Source organism: Sciurus carolinensis, chromosome 1, assembly GCF_902686445.1.
Source record: "Sciurus carolinensis chromosome 1, mSciCar1.2, whole genome shotgun sequence".
Classification (NCBI taxonomy): domain Eukaryota; kingdom Metazoa; phylum Chordata; class Mammalia; order Rodentia; family Sciuridae; genus Sciurus; species Sciurus carolinensis.
Window position 1 is genome coordinate 37,156,665 of NC_062213.1, and position 15,962 is coordinate 37,172,626.

Here is a 15,962-nt window from a genome sequence, read left to right on the forward strand (position 1 = left end):
CCAGGCTGTCCAGGGTAAGTTATGGACTTTTCCCTGGAAAATCTTATTCTGGGCTCTAAGGAATTAAGACACAAAGTTTTTAGAATCTTATGGAGAATTGCAGAAATGCAATGCTGCAGATCTTTCCCTTCACAGTACAAAAATAAAGAAGGGAGCAGAGCGTACTCATTCCAAAAGATTGTCCTCTGTCTGCCATTTCCTTTCCTGGTGGAAAGGAAATTATTTGCTATTTCTTTATTATTCTTTTTAAATGGAAAGTTGACTTTGCATTTTAGATTCCTGGTTTTGATTCTTTTGGTTCTTTAGTGGTTGGGTGTCTTCTTTTCTCCTATATTTTTTGTTTTTCATCTGTGGTCAATATTTACTACAGATTTATTTTTTGAACCCTGGAAGACTGGATGTGGCCCAGAATAAGTTGGGAAGTTCCACATTTCCCTTCTTAGAGTAAATCACTGAAAAACAGGATGCTGGTATTTAATGGAATAGGTGTGCCTTCACTTCAGAACATGCAGGGCTGAAGCAAAGGCCCTCGAGAGGTAAAGGATGCAGCATCCAGGAGACTAGGGCACCTGGAACGAAGGGTTCCGAGGGAGAAGTCATAGATGGCCAGGGCTCACACATAGCCTTGTGGGCCATCAGAGGGAGTCCGAAGTTTATTCTAAGTGTGCCGGGAAGCCCTTCAGAGCTTTAAGTAGGGGAGTGACAGAGTCTGACTTGTGTTTTAAAAGGTCACTCTGGAGAACTGAGTGGACAACAGATTGGGGTCAGAGGTGGGGAGAAGGAAGACAAGAGTGAAAAGTGAGGCTGCAGTGTCGTAGAAGACCAGGAGGAAGCTGGTGGTGGTTTGGACTAAGATAGTGGCTAGGAGAGCAGTGAATGGATTTGACCTTTTAAAACACCTCTTCACATCACCACCTCAACACTGCCTTCGAGCCCATGGCTCTTTGGGGAACGAACCATATCCAAACACAGGCAGTCATCAGGGATAAGATTTTATTTCCATTTACCATAGAGTCTAACCCTAACTCAGTACTGGAGCTTTCCATATATGGTTATCTCATTGAATTTTCACCTTAAATCAATAAAGTATGAATTCAGAAGGTTGAATTCATTTTATAGGTGAAAAAACTGAGGTACGCCAAGAAATTAAGTGACTTACCCAACAGCTAATAAGCAACAGAGCAGGCTGTGAACCCAAGCTATTTATTCCACGTCCTGAGCTTTTCTCCAGTACGTTCTTCTGGCACAAAGTAAGTGTTTTAGTGACTGAATGGAGTAAAAGGATTTGACCTGAGGGGCAGCTTTTGTCTCCATACTATATTTTTTTCTTGATTGCTAATTAATGTCGCATTTTCCCCGTGGTATTCTCTGTGCCACCCCTGCCCAGCTTCAACTCACACAGGCAGAAATTCCTGCCTTCCAAAAGAAGAAGGTATTGTAGGCGCTCCTCGCTTCTTCCTCCCCACCCACCAAATGAAACTCTACCATGCGTCCCTGGAGATTTTTTGCTGTGCGGTCTAACCAAGTCCAGATGGCTCTCTCAAGTTCAGTCACCGTACTGAGTATTCGTAGTCATCTACTGAAACAGATTCTGGACTAAATTGCAAACACCCGCTTCCCGAATAACTTATTCTCTGCTCTTCTGCCTTGTTTGTGTTATGGCCTTTCTGTGCTAATGATTTTGTAAATGTGGTTTAATTACTGTTTACTGAAAAATAGCTGCACACAGATCATTCTCGGTGGGAGACTTAGCCAAAATGCTGAGGCAATTTGCTTCTAGTGCAAAACAGCTAATAAATGAGAAGCACTTTTTTGAATGTTTGGAAGGGAACTTAAGTTGAGTTTTGAAGAAATAGTGCTTTGTATATTCAGGGAAACAAATTATTCTTTAAAGGAATAGATTTAAATATCAACATGGCAATTTTTCCCTCCAAAACTGGGCATACAGTAATGTGCACATATAATAATGGTGATTTGATTGAGCATTGCACCAAAGAGCTAAATTCTAACGATCTCCCCAAAAGGAAAACTTGAAATGACTTGTAAATTCCATTAAATATTTTGGAGCTCTGTAAACCCATGTATTATGTATTACCTCATGTTTCTGAGTTCTGACCTCAGGCAAATTGCCAACTTAGCAACTAAATGTCAGGTTTAAATTTTTACTACAAATCAGCCTAACTTTGGTGTTTGTTTGTTTTTTAACATCTAGAATGAAAACGACACAGGAGGGAAGTGGAAGTTATTGGAATGTTCAATTAAATTCTATTTGTGCTCATTTTGGAGTTATAGTTTATTTTGCTCTTGTGTAAAAAGTAGGTTTGCTCGATTCCACATACAGAGGGATCTCCAAAACAAATACCTTCCTGCAGCTGTGCATCATACTACTAGGAAGTGTTGTCCACTCTCCCTACCCTTGGGAGGATGCTTGCATATGAGCAAAACCTTATCCAAGTTTCACCTCCAGTGTAGAATTTAGAAAACAAAATCGACTTTTTTAGATTCTATGTATGAGTGAGACATGAAAGTTACAGTTAGCAGGAAGAAGGTCTGGCGTCCTATTGCACAGTAAGGTGACTATAGATAGTAAGGTGCATGGTATATTTTAAAAGAGTTGAAAGAGGAATTTGAATGATCTCACCACAAAGAAATGATAATTGTTTGAAGTGATGCATATGCTGATTACCCTGATTTGATCATCACATAATATATACATGTATCTAAACAGCACATTGTATCCCATGAAGATGAACAACTATTACGTGTTAATTACAAATAAAAATAATAACCAGTCAATGAACCTGGCAATTCATAAGGATTCCTCCTTGTTTCCTGGTCTGTAGGTAATACAAAAGAAGCCAGAATTGTTGAGGTGCACAAACTCTCAGGTAGGAATTTCCTTACAGGGAGGTGCCCAGACAGATAGTTCAGTATCAGAGATCCCAAGACCAAGTCTTAACTACAGATAGCTTTTAGTGTGACAAATAGCATTCTGAAAGCCAGACCTTCCTCCTTTTAGCAAAAGCCTCCTCTTCCAGAAAGACTATTCCATATTTCCACTTTTAATTATTTTTCTGCCTCCTAACCATGTTTTTCAGTCATTACTTCCTTCATTAGTTCACCAGAGGCTCTGTGTAGGGGGCCCTGGAGAGACAAAGCAACCTCCAAGGAGACTCTGCCCTCAGGGCCGATATAAACAGATAAACACCGTGGTGTGGAAAATCAGCTCTCAGGGTGAAAATGGGGCTATGCTTTCTTTTAGATATTCTGTAATTTTCCAAACCTACTTTCAGGATTTTCCAATGGAAAAAAAGTGCCAAGTACAAATGCAGAGGCCTTTTATGAGAAGGGTCTTGTCTTGAACATGCCTCAATCCTAAGACCCCAGGACTGGGCACCAAGTCAGACATCACCTCCGCCAAGGAAGCGTCCCGGTAGCACACTGCAGTTGGCTTGGGCATCCTTCCCAGGCGCTCCCCACCGCCCCCCACCACACTCACTGTCTGCTCCTCTGGTTCCACATGTGGCCTGTCTGTCATATTGTCCCCTCACTGCCACCACCAGCCCTGTAGACACAGCTGGGTGCTGTTAGGGGGAGAGCCATGTCTTACTCTTTGCATACACAGCACCAGAAGCGGGCCAGGGAACTACAAATGGCGATGTGAAAGGAAGATGGTATTTACAGATGTTTCCCTCCTCCAGGAAAAGTTGCCTTCATTCCCTACACCATAATAAGTTAAAAAATAGGAAAAGGGTATGCATTTTTGTTTTTTTAAAAATAAGAACATAAACACTGATGTGGCTACATTACTGTAGTATGCTAATTTTAAGTCCTTTGGGTATAAACAGAGGAGTGGGATAGCTGGGTCAAAAGGTGGGTCCATTCCAAGTTTTCTGACGATTTTCCACACTGCTTTCCAGAGTGGCTGCACCAATTTTCAACTCCACCAGCAATGTAAAAGTGTGCCTTTTCCCCCACATCCACACCAACATCTATTATTGTTTGTGTTCTTGATAATAGCCATTCTAATTGGAGTAAGATGAAATCTTAGAGTTGTTTCAATTTAAAAAACCAAAGGTCAAATGTTTTCCCTGATAAGTGGAGGATGATATATAATGGAGGTGGGGAGTGAGAGAAGAATGGAGGAACTTTAGATTATATAGAAGGAAATGAGAAGGAGGGGGGTATGAAAAATGGTGGAATGAGACAGACATGATTACCCTATGTACATGTATGATTGCACAAATGGTGTGAATCTACATCGTGAACAACCATAGAAGCGAAATGATGCACCCCATTTGTGTACAATGAATCAAAATGCAGTCTGTAAAAATTTTAAAAAATTAAAAAAATAAAAACATATTCAAACATACAGATGATCTTCAACTTATAATGGTATTATGTCTTAGTAAACCCGTGTAAGTTGAAAATATTGTGAGTCAAAACTGTGTTGAATGCAGTGAGCATTTAACACCCCCCACCCCCACCAGTGACTGTATGGTTGACAGAGCTGTTACTCACGGTCACTGCCTGGAAACCAGAAATAGTATGGAGCCAACTCTCGCTAGGTCGGGCAAGAAGGAAATTAAAATTCAAAGTTCAGTCTCTACTATACTAAATGTTTTTTGCTCTCACACCATTATAAAGTCAAAAAATAGTTAATTTCAGGACTGTCTGTATATTAATAGCACATTTAAACAAGGACGCACCCCAAAACTCTGAAAGGACACACACCAATATGCTAATAGTGTTCTCTTTAAGGGTTAGGACTTGAAATGATGCTAACTTTTTTCTTTATACGGCACTTAGTATTTTACTATGGATAAGTGTCTTATTATTTTACTATGGCTATGTGCTACTGTTGTGATAAGAAAATACAAAGTCATTTGTATTTTAAAAAGGAACCTTGACCTTATTTCATAAACCACAATTGTAGGACATATGTGACTTTATGAAGCATCATCTTTACCATCTAAACCCAACATGGTTAGTGATTTACTTCGTACTTGAATACCTGAACTGTCTTGGTAGCCCTTCCTTTTATTAGGGGTGTTCCATTTACTTTGCTTGTGTCCATGTTTTAATGTCCTGGAGGTACCCAAGCCACACTTTCCTTGGAAATACTCTAGCAATAAAAACGTGTTAACTTCTCCTTTAGTCTCTTCCTCCTCTTCCTCTCTTTTATTTCTCCCTGCTAGTACTTGGATAGGGTATTAGAATCAGTCTTTATAAAACCAGGCTTAACTTCTTGGAACTTGATAATCTGAAACTACATAACCAATTAATTCTCTGTGTCTCTATCTATCTGTCTATCATCATCATTGTCTGTCATCTTTGGCTCTCAGGTTAGCTCTGTATAAAAGAAATGTCAGTTTTCTGGTCAGTGATATTTCTGCCCTGCATCTTCAGCTAAACTGTCTTTCCATTATTCTGTGCGACTGACTGCAAAACCTAGACAACGTTATTGGACTTGTGTCGAGTTTGTTTCTTTTTTCCAAGGAACAATCACAAATGATCTGCTATGGCCCTGAAGAACAGTTCTGGAAATTACATGTGTTTTCTTTTCTCTCTGCAGCTTGAGTCCTTGCCACCAGCATGGGGAAACAGAACAGCAAGCTTCGCCCCGAGGTCATGCAGGACTTGCTGGAGAGCACAGACTTTACAGAGCACGAGATCCAGGAATGGTACAAAGGCTTCTTGAGAGACTGCCCCAGCGGACATTTGTCAATGGAAGAATTTAAGAAAATATACGGGAACTTTTTCCCTTACGGGGATGCTTCCAAATTTGCAGAGCATGTCTTCCGTACCTTTGATGCAAATGGAGATGGGACAATAGACTTTAGAGAATTCATCATAGCTCTGAGTGTAACGTCGAGGGGGAAGCTGGAGCAGAAGCTGAAATGGGCCTTCAGCATGTACGACCTGGATGGAAATGGCTACATCAGCAAGGCAGAGATGCTGGAGATTGTGCAGGTATGTGACCCTTTCAAGAGAAGAGTGTGTGTCATGAGTAAGAATTAGAAAAGTGCACAGAGCAGAGGTTGCAAGCTGGCGCATCACCAGGGCATTGTATTTAGTTCATTCAACATTTATAAAGAGTTTGAACCTGCATTATAATACAGGGAGATTGCACATAAAAATCCACATGGGGTGGCATTTCTTGAAAACTTAGGAACTCTGGCAACTCTGGGCCCACATTCCTACCTATCATGTCATCTGTTGCCTTAGGGTAAGCCCTACACTGAAGATGGACATGTGCTCTTGAGTAGGTCATATGTACCCATTGCAGTGACCTCCCTGGACCTGGAGCCCTGGGGTTGAGGTCCACATCCTCTGGAGTGGTGTAATGATTCAACTCTGACCTGGGCTCATATCCTGCATCTTTTTTCACTACCTCTGTGACTTTGACCACGTTAGTTCACATAAGCAGTGTCCTCATCTGTGAACTACTGTGGTACCCACCCATGATGCGAGGTTAGTTTAAGATTAGACGTGACACGGTGTTAAATACCTAGCCCGGTGCCAGCCATACAAATAAGCTCATTATCATCATCATTAATTTAAAAATTGACTAGACTCTTGAATAAGAGCAAAATCTAGACTTCAGATTCATTCCATCAAAGATATAGCACTGTAGCATCGGGGTCTTCGTCACTTTAACAAGAGATACTCCCTTTGTTTTCTCCAGGTTATTCAGAGAAAACTCCTGGAACGAAACAGGAGAAGGGGTCCTAGTGTTAGCTACATTTTCCGTAGGGGACCCAAGCACACTTTGGGGAGGTGGGGAAGCAGGTAAGGCGCTATGGTCAAGGCAAGGATGGCTTGTCCAAAAGTGGGACCCAGAGACCAACTTAAAGAGACAGACACAGGACTCAGGAAAGGGTAGAAGGGCCTCAGCCACAGGTGATAAGAAGGACTAGGTGGGTGGACACACAGTGACGGCTGGGGTAGCTCAGGACCTTGGCAGTGAATGGAGCATATCGGGAAGCAACTGAAGGCAGACACCAGGTCCAAGAGAGTGGGCATTTGGCTTCCAGGGGACTCAGTGCAGAGGCCACACTCATCCTTGGGCATCTGGGTGCATGTCCAGCTGAGGTAGAGCTGCAGCCCCCAGGAGAATGGTGGGAGGGCTGGATGGGATACACCACAAGGAGATGAAGGAACTCAACAACTGGGGAGGATGAGGGTGGAGGCAGGGCCTTGCCTATGAAGAACCTCCAGGAACCTGGGTGTGGAAATTGGGGACAGAGACCTAAAACACTGACCCGGGATGGAACCTTGACACTGAGGCTTGAGGCTAATGGGACTGAACCTGCATGGGCCTTTGAAGGACCCACTGGAGGGACGCAGGAGCAGGGATCTGAATGACACCCCCCTCCCCAGGCACACGCATCCGGGAACTCTTCAAGATCTGACAACCCTACGTGGTTGGGCCACTGGTAAAACTTTTTTCTCACACCCATAGCATCTGCAAAAATTGGGTTAAATTAATCCCTCAGAGATATGAATCGTAAGCAAAAATAAAGGCTACCTCCCCTCTCCTGAGGATCAGTGTATAAAAAGTATAACATCTATAAAAAATAGAAGCAGTATAGAAAAAGATAAAAGATAAAGGGAAAGTTATCTGTAATCCCACCCTACCAACAAAGAGAATCAGTGCTGATGATATTTTAAATATATCTTTCCATGCATTTAAAAATATCCAACTGATTTAATAATTTATAGAAGTTTTCTATCTTGTCATTTTTACTTAACATAGTAACACAAGTATTTCTCATGTATAAAAATTTTAATAAAGACAATTCAATGGTTGTATAATAATCCTACATATATCATAATTTACCTTATTTTACCCTATTGCTGGATATTTAGGTTATTTCCAACTTTCATTGTTAGACATATTATAATTTTTAAAAATAAAATAACAAATCAATAATCCTTCTGTTTAAAGTTTTTTTATATTTTAGGATTATTCCCTAAGAATGGATTCCTAGAAGTACAATACTAGATCAAGTAGGATGATCATTTCTAAGTTTCTTGATATACTCTTCTGATTTGCTTTTCCAAATGTACCCCCAAGTATGTGAAGGGTGTTTCCATATCATTTTACTCTTCTGATTTTTCTTAACCTTTGCTAATTAAGCAAAATTAAAGTTTCAAAGATGATTCATTATATTAATCAGCTTTCTATTACTATAACAAATGCCTGAGATAATCAACTTACAGAGAGAAAAGGTTTATTTTCGCTTATAGTTGGAGGTTTCAGTCCATGATTGGTTGGCCCCATTACTTTGGGTCCTGTGGCAAGGCAGCAGCACATCATGGAAGGAGTATATAACAAAGCAAAACTGCACACCTCATGGCTAGGAAGCAGAGAGACTTGAGGAAGAGACTGGAGTCCCACAATTCCCTTAAAAGACATGCCCACAATGACTAGAAGGCCTATTAGGCCTCACTTCTTAAAGTTCCCACCACCTCCCAGTAGTGCTACAGGCTAGGCATCAAGTCTTTAACACATGGACCCATGGACCTTAGGGGAACACTTTAGATCTGAACTATAACATTTATTTTAATTATAACCGGCCTTATTTCATATCTCTCTCTCTCAATCTGGGAGTGCTACTCCTCTATAGAGAAAAAAAACATGTTTTAGTCAGCTATTTTGCTGCTGTGACTAAATGACCCAACCAGCACAATTATAGAAGAGGAAAGGTTTATTCGAGGGCTCATGGTTTCAGAGGTCTTAGTCCATTGAATGCCGGCTCCATTCCTCGGGGCTCTAGGTGAGGCAGAATATCATGGCGGAAGAGTGTGGCAGAGGGAAGCAGCTCACATCATCAGGAAGCAGAGAGAGAGAGGGAGAGAGAGAGACTCCACTCTCCAGATATATATATCACAAAATATATATCCCAATGCCACACCCCAATTCCAGTCTCCTCCAACCATACCCTACCACTTCAATTAATTCCATCAGGGATTAATTCACTGATTAGATTAAGACTCTTACCACCCAATCATTTCTCCTCTGAACCTTCCTGCATTGTCTCACGTGTGAGCTTTTGGGTGACACCTCACATCCAAACCACAACAACATGGGTATATTTTTCTTTAGGAGAGAACTGCTTCCTTACTAGGATCTGAAAAACAAATTCCCATCAGCCACAGTGTAATTTCCTATTTAACATTTTCACCCACCTGTCCTGGTTGGTTTCATAGCCAGTATTGAAGATGTAGGGGCAGTGAGCAGCCTTCAGACATGTGGGCTTATGGGAGCTCAAGAATCACTCACGCATTCATTTTATACCTACACGCATTCATTTGGCACCTACAAAGTACCTGGCATTAGGAATAAATAGTAAAGGGGAAAATAGACACTATCGCTGTGCTGTGGAATGCAGGTTGCAAGACGGAATGGAAAAATCACAGAGAATGTTCAGAAGGCACTAGCAGACACTCACCCAGCCCCTGGCAACTTATTCCACCACAGTTCAGTACAGATCATAAAAAAGTGATCACGAAAATGAAGGTGCACTCAGCCTGACAGACTTGTCACTGTAGAGTTCCAACACGCACTCACAGGCCCACAGTAAGTTTCCAGGTCTTAGCGGTAAGGACACACATTCCTTAAGAAACATCTATGTGGGGGCGGGGATTCTCAAGATGCCTGCCATGGAAGGCTCAAATTTCCTGTCTCCCAGCGCCACACCCTGATGATTAATATTCATGACTGCAGGAAATATTGCAGCACCCTGAAGCGACGTCCACATCATCAAAGAGATTAAATTAAATTTCAAGCCATTTTCATATTAAGAGCTATGTTATTTTGTTCTGCTACTTTGCAAACTGACAATTCTTGTATTCTGTCACATTCTTATGCTAATCTCCTGTTTTCAATTATTCTGGGTGAATTGGAATTTACTGTAGGATCTTACTGAGCTTCTCATTCTAATTTTTTTTTTTAATCTTTTTTCCCATTCCCTCTAAAGACCCATACTCTGTAGTTGTCACTTTGTGCCTTTGTGGGATTCTCTTTTCTTTGTTCTAGCTGGTCTGCACTGCTTACGTTCATTGGGTTCAAAGAAGTAACAGTGTTAAGTTTCTGCTTTGTTCCTGGGTAAAACTTCTGTTTTAAACCTTAGAAAGTGATGATGTGGAGCTAGCTGTGGCCCAGGAGAACCATAAAGAAGTCAAGATTCTAGTTGTTAACCTAACTGTTGTGGTTTGATGACGAGTGTAGATACATAAATTCTTGACTGAATCTCCATCTCTCCAAGACTTAAAAATTTAAGCAACTTAATGAAAATTAATGATTTTTTTTACACTGGGGATTGGACCCCAGGGGTGCTTTCACCACTGAGCTATACCTCATTATTATTATTATTATTATTATTATTATTATTATTATTTTAAATTTTGAGGTAAGGTCTTGCTAAGTTGTTAAGTCTGGTCTTGACCTTGTGATCCTCTGAATCAGACTCCCTGGTCTCTGTAATTTCAGGCATGCACCACTGTGCCCTGCAAAAATTAATGGTTAATGATTAATTAATGATTTATGATCATTTATCTACAAAGACTAAAAACTGGTCAGGGTGCAGGTGGGGATGAAAACAAGTTTAATTAGGGTAGATAAAAATTGGGGTGTAGAACTGCAATTCATTAATTTTCTAATTGTTTTTCTTAGACGTCATTTCTTGTAGTTTAGTTTTGGTATCCACAGAATATTATTTGTGGTAACAAGATGGGATTCTTTTGTATGTCCTAATTTTGGTAGAAAAGACTCCAAAATTTATGACTACTATGGATTCTATGTAGTACTAAATGCATGGTATTAGTTTCCTATGGCTGCTGTAACAAAATACCACAAACCTAGTAGTAGCTTAAGACAACTGGAATGTATGATCTTATAGTTCTGTAAGTCACAAATCTAAAATCAGATTCATTGGGCTACAATTCAGGTGTATTAGGGCTTTGTTCCTTTTGGATGCTTTGGGGAAAGATCCTTTTCCTTGCTTTTTCCAGCTTCTAGAAGCTGCTTATATTCCTTGGTATGCACCTCTCTTTTTCTACTTTCTAAGTTAGCAACATCATGCCACCAATTCCTCTGGGTATCTTATTCTTTTTCTTCTACTCGAACCATCTAGAAGAATCCTCCCATCTCAATATCCTTAATTTAATCACATCTGCAAACCATCTTTTACTGTTTAAGGTAACATATTCATAGGTTTCAAGGATTTGGACACGAATATCTTGGGATTAGGACATGGATATTCATTTATTACTCAGTTTACCATATATGCTAAAATGCAGTTGTGTCCCTTTTTTTAAATTTTTTTGCCATGCTGGGGATTGAACCTAGGGCCAGGCAAGCACTCTACCAACTGGGCTACCACCCCAGCCCTAGTTGTTTTCCTTTTTAAAGGAAACTTTTTTGTGTGTGTGCAATATCAACATCTGGATAAACAAGCAAAACCATATGCAGATTTATTTTTAGAGCTTTCAATGAACTTTTTCACATTCATGTGTTTGTTTTTTAAATGACTAATATAGGAGCATGATTTAGGCTCAGTATTTTATTATCGCAACAAAATTATCTCTTAGGAGCCTTAAGACAGACAAAAATACCGACCTTCCCCCATCTTATGCCAGATCCTCTCCTCTCCATGGGGTGTGGCGGGGGGCTGTACTGTAAGATGGAGAATCCTCCTTCCCCTCACAGCTCCCTGACCTCCTCCAACACTGGAAATAGTCTGAATACCCACGCCCATCACAGTATAGGCTGAGGACTGGAGAACGGGAGATGGTGGGAGGAGTCCATGCATGGGGGCCACAGCATGCCCAGGGAGAGAATGTAGGAAGAAAATGGAATTCTACCGCCTTCCTTCTGTTCCCAGAAGGTAACTAAATAGGATCCCTGAAACGTCAGTTACGGAACTGTCCTTGGTTACATGACTATGAACTGCATTACACTTAGGGTTGAATGACAAGTATAGTCTTCCACAAAGATTGATCATCTATACCCAAAGTAAGAGGAAGCCAAAAGAAGTACGGGCGTGTGGCTAGGCATCCTGGGCAAAGGGGGTCAACATCCCTTACCTTTTAACTGGTTCAATCTCCCTTTTCCTTCTTTCCCATCTCCTTGAGTCACAATGTCTTATTCCTGGGTCTCTGGGCTCAACTTCCCCTTTGTACACAGGCAGTTTGGTGTTGTGACTCCTGGATGATTGTGAGGATTCAATCAGTTATTTCAAGTAACGCAGCTAGTACGGTGCCTGTGGTGGAGCATCACTCAATAAATTTTGACTGTAATTATCACTACCATACTTTCCAAAGCTGGGACAGGATGTCTCCCGGCTCAATAAAGTCAGCTTATTTCCAATTCAGTAGACAGAGTACTTCCAAGGGCAGGATCCTCCATTAAATTGACCTCATTGTGAAATGTGTGTTCACAGAGCAAAGGGAGGTAACCCACTAAATCTCCCACTGGTGGAAATCACAGGAATTCCCCAAACCCATTGACCCAGCCCACAGTCACACACAGGGACTATTTGGGGAACAGCTATCTAGATTTATTTTCAAGTTTGAGTTTTTTAAAAAGGAATCTATGGACTGATGTAATGTTACAGCAGTCTTTGGGGAGCTTACTTTAAACATCTGGTTGTAATAATTTGTAATTAGCATGTTCACCACTTGGATGTTAATGACTGCTTTGAAAATACTTGGAGTCAAAAATACCTGCTGTCTTACAAGCAGAGTAGCTCTCTCCCGGTTATGACCCAGGGTTCACCGGCACTTTGGATGATAGCAGGGTGAACTTTAGAACACCCCTAATCTACATTTTCATACTTTTTGATTCCAAGAAACTTGAAAAAGGGAAGTTTGGGGCACACTGACACCACATCACAGTAGATTTTGATTTTCTTTTAGAAATGTGGGATTTTTTTTTTTTTTTTTTTCAAATTCACCCTTGTGATGAACAAGGTCCAGCAATGGGTTCATGGGGGGCGGGGCATGGTGGTGACCCTGTAAAGGAGGTTAGTCCAAATGATTAATCCCACATGGTTTCAAGAGCACCAACTGTGATAAATTCAGACAACCCTCCTGTGAGTAGTTATGCCACAGAGGATCAAAATAAGGGCCAGAGAGATGTCTTTACATATATTTTAGACACATATTCTGAGTGGCATTTGCATTTTTTCCCCGAAGACTTTTCTAAACTGGTGTCATAGACACTATGTCGCTTTTAATATGCTCCTTGGAGACCTGATACACTATACTGATTCTAGGGTGGGAAGGGAGTGAGAGGAGGAAAGATCTTTGAGTCCATCCGACGTGGCTCCTGGGCACTCAGCTCCAAAACCTTTGCCTTGTTCTCATTCATGATTGTGGACCACAGATGTTACTCTGGAAGGCAACTTGGATTTCCTTCCTGGAGGAAACTCTTTAAAGCAACGGCATAGGCGAGTGACTTTCTCTAAGAACTTGCCTTAGTGCCTGCTTATCCGCTGTGTCGGATTTGTCCCTTTCTCATTAAGGGGATGACATTATGAATCACACTACAGTATAAGAGTTTAACTCTCAGCGCCCAGCATGACATCTGGCAGGCAAGAGTCTCCACTACCAAATGGCCCCTCTCGGGCTGTTCCCTCCCAGACTCCTTTGTGAATTCCTCTTCTTTTCCTGCTTCCTAAATGTAGATATTCCCAAGCAGGGATCCAGCACGGCTCTCTTCCTTCCACTGCCTCTGGGAAGTCTCATCTCCCACGCGTGTGTTATGGACTAGGCGTCGTGGTGGGAGATTTCCATCCTGTGCCAGTTCCCAGGGCTACCATTACAAAACAAGGTGGCGTCAGACAACAGAAAGGTGTTCTATCTCAGTCCCATAATCCAGACGTCCAAAATTAAAGCATCAGCAAGGCTCCCTTTAGAGGTTCTGCAGGGGATGTGTCCCATGCCTCTCTCTCACTTCCTGTGCTTGCCACACTTCTTGGGGCCCTTGGCTTACACCTGCGTCACTTCTGTCTGTGCCTCCACGGGCACACGCCATTATCCCTCTATGTCCGTGTTGAAATTTCTCTCTTATAAGGACACCAATCATAGATTAGGGCATACCCTACTCCAGTATGACCGTGTTTTAACTCGATTACATTTGCAAAGACCCTCTTCTCAAACCAAGTCACATCCACAGATTCTGGGTAGACAGGAATTTTTTGCAGGACACCGTTCAATCTAGTACACAAGGGTTGTCTTGTTTAACTGCACAATCACTTTTTTTTTCTCTTTTTTTTTATTATTGTATACAAATGGGATACATGTTGTTTCTCTATTTGTACATGGAGTCAAGGCATACCATTTGTGTAATCATAAATTTTCATAGGGCAATGATGTTTGATTCATTATTTTTTCCCTTCCCCCCACCCCTCCCACCCCTCTTTTCCCTCTATACAGTCCTTCTTTCCTCCATTCTTACCACCCTCCTTATCCCTAACCCTAAACCTAACCCTAACCCTAACGCAACCCCTCCCACCCCCCATTATATGTCCTCATCTGCTTATCAGTGAGATCATTCGTCCTTTAGTTTTTTGAGATTGGCTTATCTCACTTAGCATGATATTCTTTAATTTCATCCATTTGCCTGCAAATGCCATAATTTTATCATTCTTTATTGCGGAGTAATATGCCATTGTATATATATGCCACAGTTTCTTTATCCATTCATCAACTTTTTATTAGCCCCATTTAATGGATGAAGAAACAGATTACTTCCAGCTCTTCATCTCCACCATGTCTGACTGTTAATGGACATCTCCACCAAGCTGGTGTGCTGGAACTTACTTCAAAGTCCGCGTTACAAAATGCATCCTTGTCTCCCGCCCCCCAAACTTTTTTCCTTTCTTCCTCTCTCCTCCCTCCTGTTCTTCCTCCCTTTCTTTTTGTATATAACCTTACCACTCATCTGCCACCAAGTCAGACACCTGGGCGCCTTCCACCTTCTATCCCCACCCCACACACAGACAGTCACCAAAACTATTACACCAGCCTCCTCAACATTTGTAAACCTGTCACTCCTGTCCTGCCTCCTGCCAGTCTGCTTTCAAGTCAGTGGAGATCTCTCCGTGTGGTGACTTTGAGGTGGTTAGACATTTTACAAGGCAACTCAGGGCTTTAGAGATGTAGGTCCCCAGAAAGGGAGCCAGGCACAGCTGTCTCTCTTTATGACCTAACTTGGAGGTCACACAACGTCACTGTCACCATCTGCTCCTACTCAAAGCAATCAGGAAGGCCTCTACAGTTCATGAAGGGGCAGGGAACCTAGAGTCTACTTCTCCATGGGTGGTGGCGAGGTTTTGGAAAATTGTGTGGAACCTGAAATACTGTTCTGTCCTTCTTTGGAAAATGCGGTCTTGCACTACACATTTCAGCAGGTCTTCTGCTCCATGTCGGCCCTACCATGATTCTTTCCCCCTAAGGATGCCAGAGGGATCTTCCAAAAATGCAGATAGAATTGTGTTCCTCTCCTGCTCTTAGTACCTGCTGTAGTTTTAGGGTCTTGAGTGTCCCCAAAGCGCCCCATGTTAAAGCCTTGGTCTGTAGGGTGGTGCTAGTGGAAGTCTCCAGGAGGTGGGGCCCTGGGGAGAGTCCTAGAGTCAGTGGAGGATGCCCTCAAAGGGGATCGTGGGACCCCAGCTCCAGTCTCACTCCCTCTTTTACTTCCTGGCCATGAGGTAAAAGGTGTTGCACCACTAAGTTCTCCTGCCATGATATGCTGCCTTGCCACAGGCCCAAATCAATGAGGCTACTGATCATGAACTGAAACCTCCAAAACTGTGAGCCAAAATAAGCCCTTTCTCTTTATAAGTTGGTTGTCTCAGGTATTTCATTATAGCAGTGGAAAGCTAACACAATGCCTTCCTACTCACTTCAAATATCTAAATTCCTTAATAAGGCCTTTGTGACTGGGGTCC

The 15,962-nt window shown here is 41.8% G+C and overlaps 1 protein-coding gene across 2 annotated transcripts in view; it reads left to right on the plus strand.

The window, feature by feature from the left end:
* Ncald (neurocalcin delta) overlaps positions 1-15,962 on the plus strand; it is a 314,139-nt gene that overhangs the window by 281,218 nt on the left and 16,959 nt on the right. For both annotated transcript variants that reach the window (XM_047523323.1, XM_047523316.1), the window contains one exon: positions 5,576-5,973. In XM_047523323.1, the coding sequence (XP_047379279.1) occupies positions 5,596-5,973 (378 nt within the window). In that variant the 5' untranslated portion in view covers positions 5,576-5,595. The remainder of the gene's footprint in view (positions 1-5,575; positions 5,974-15,962) is intronic.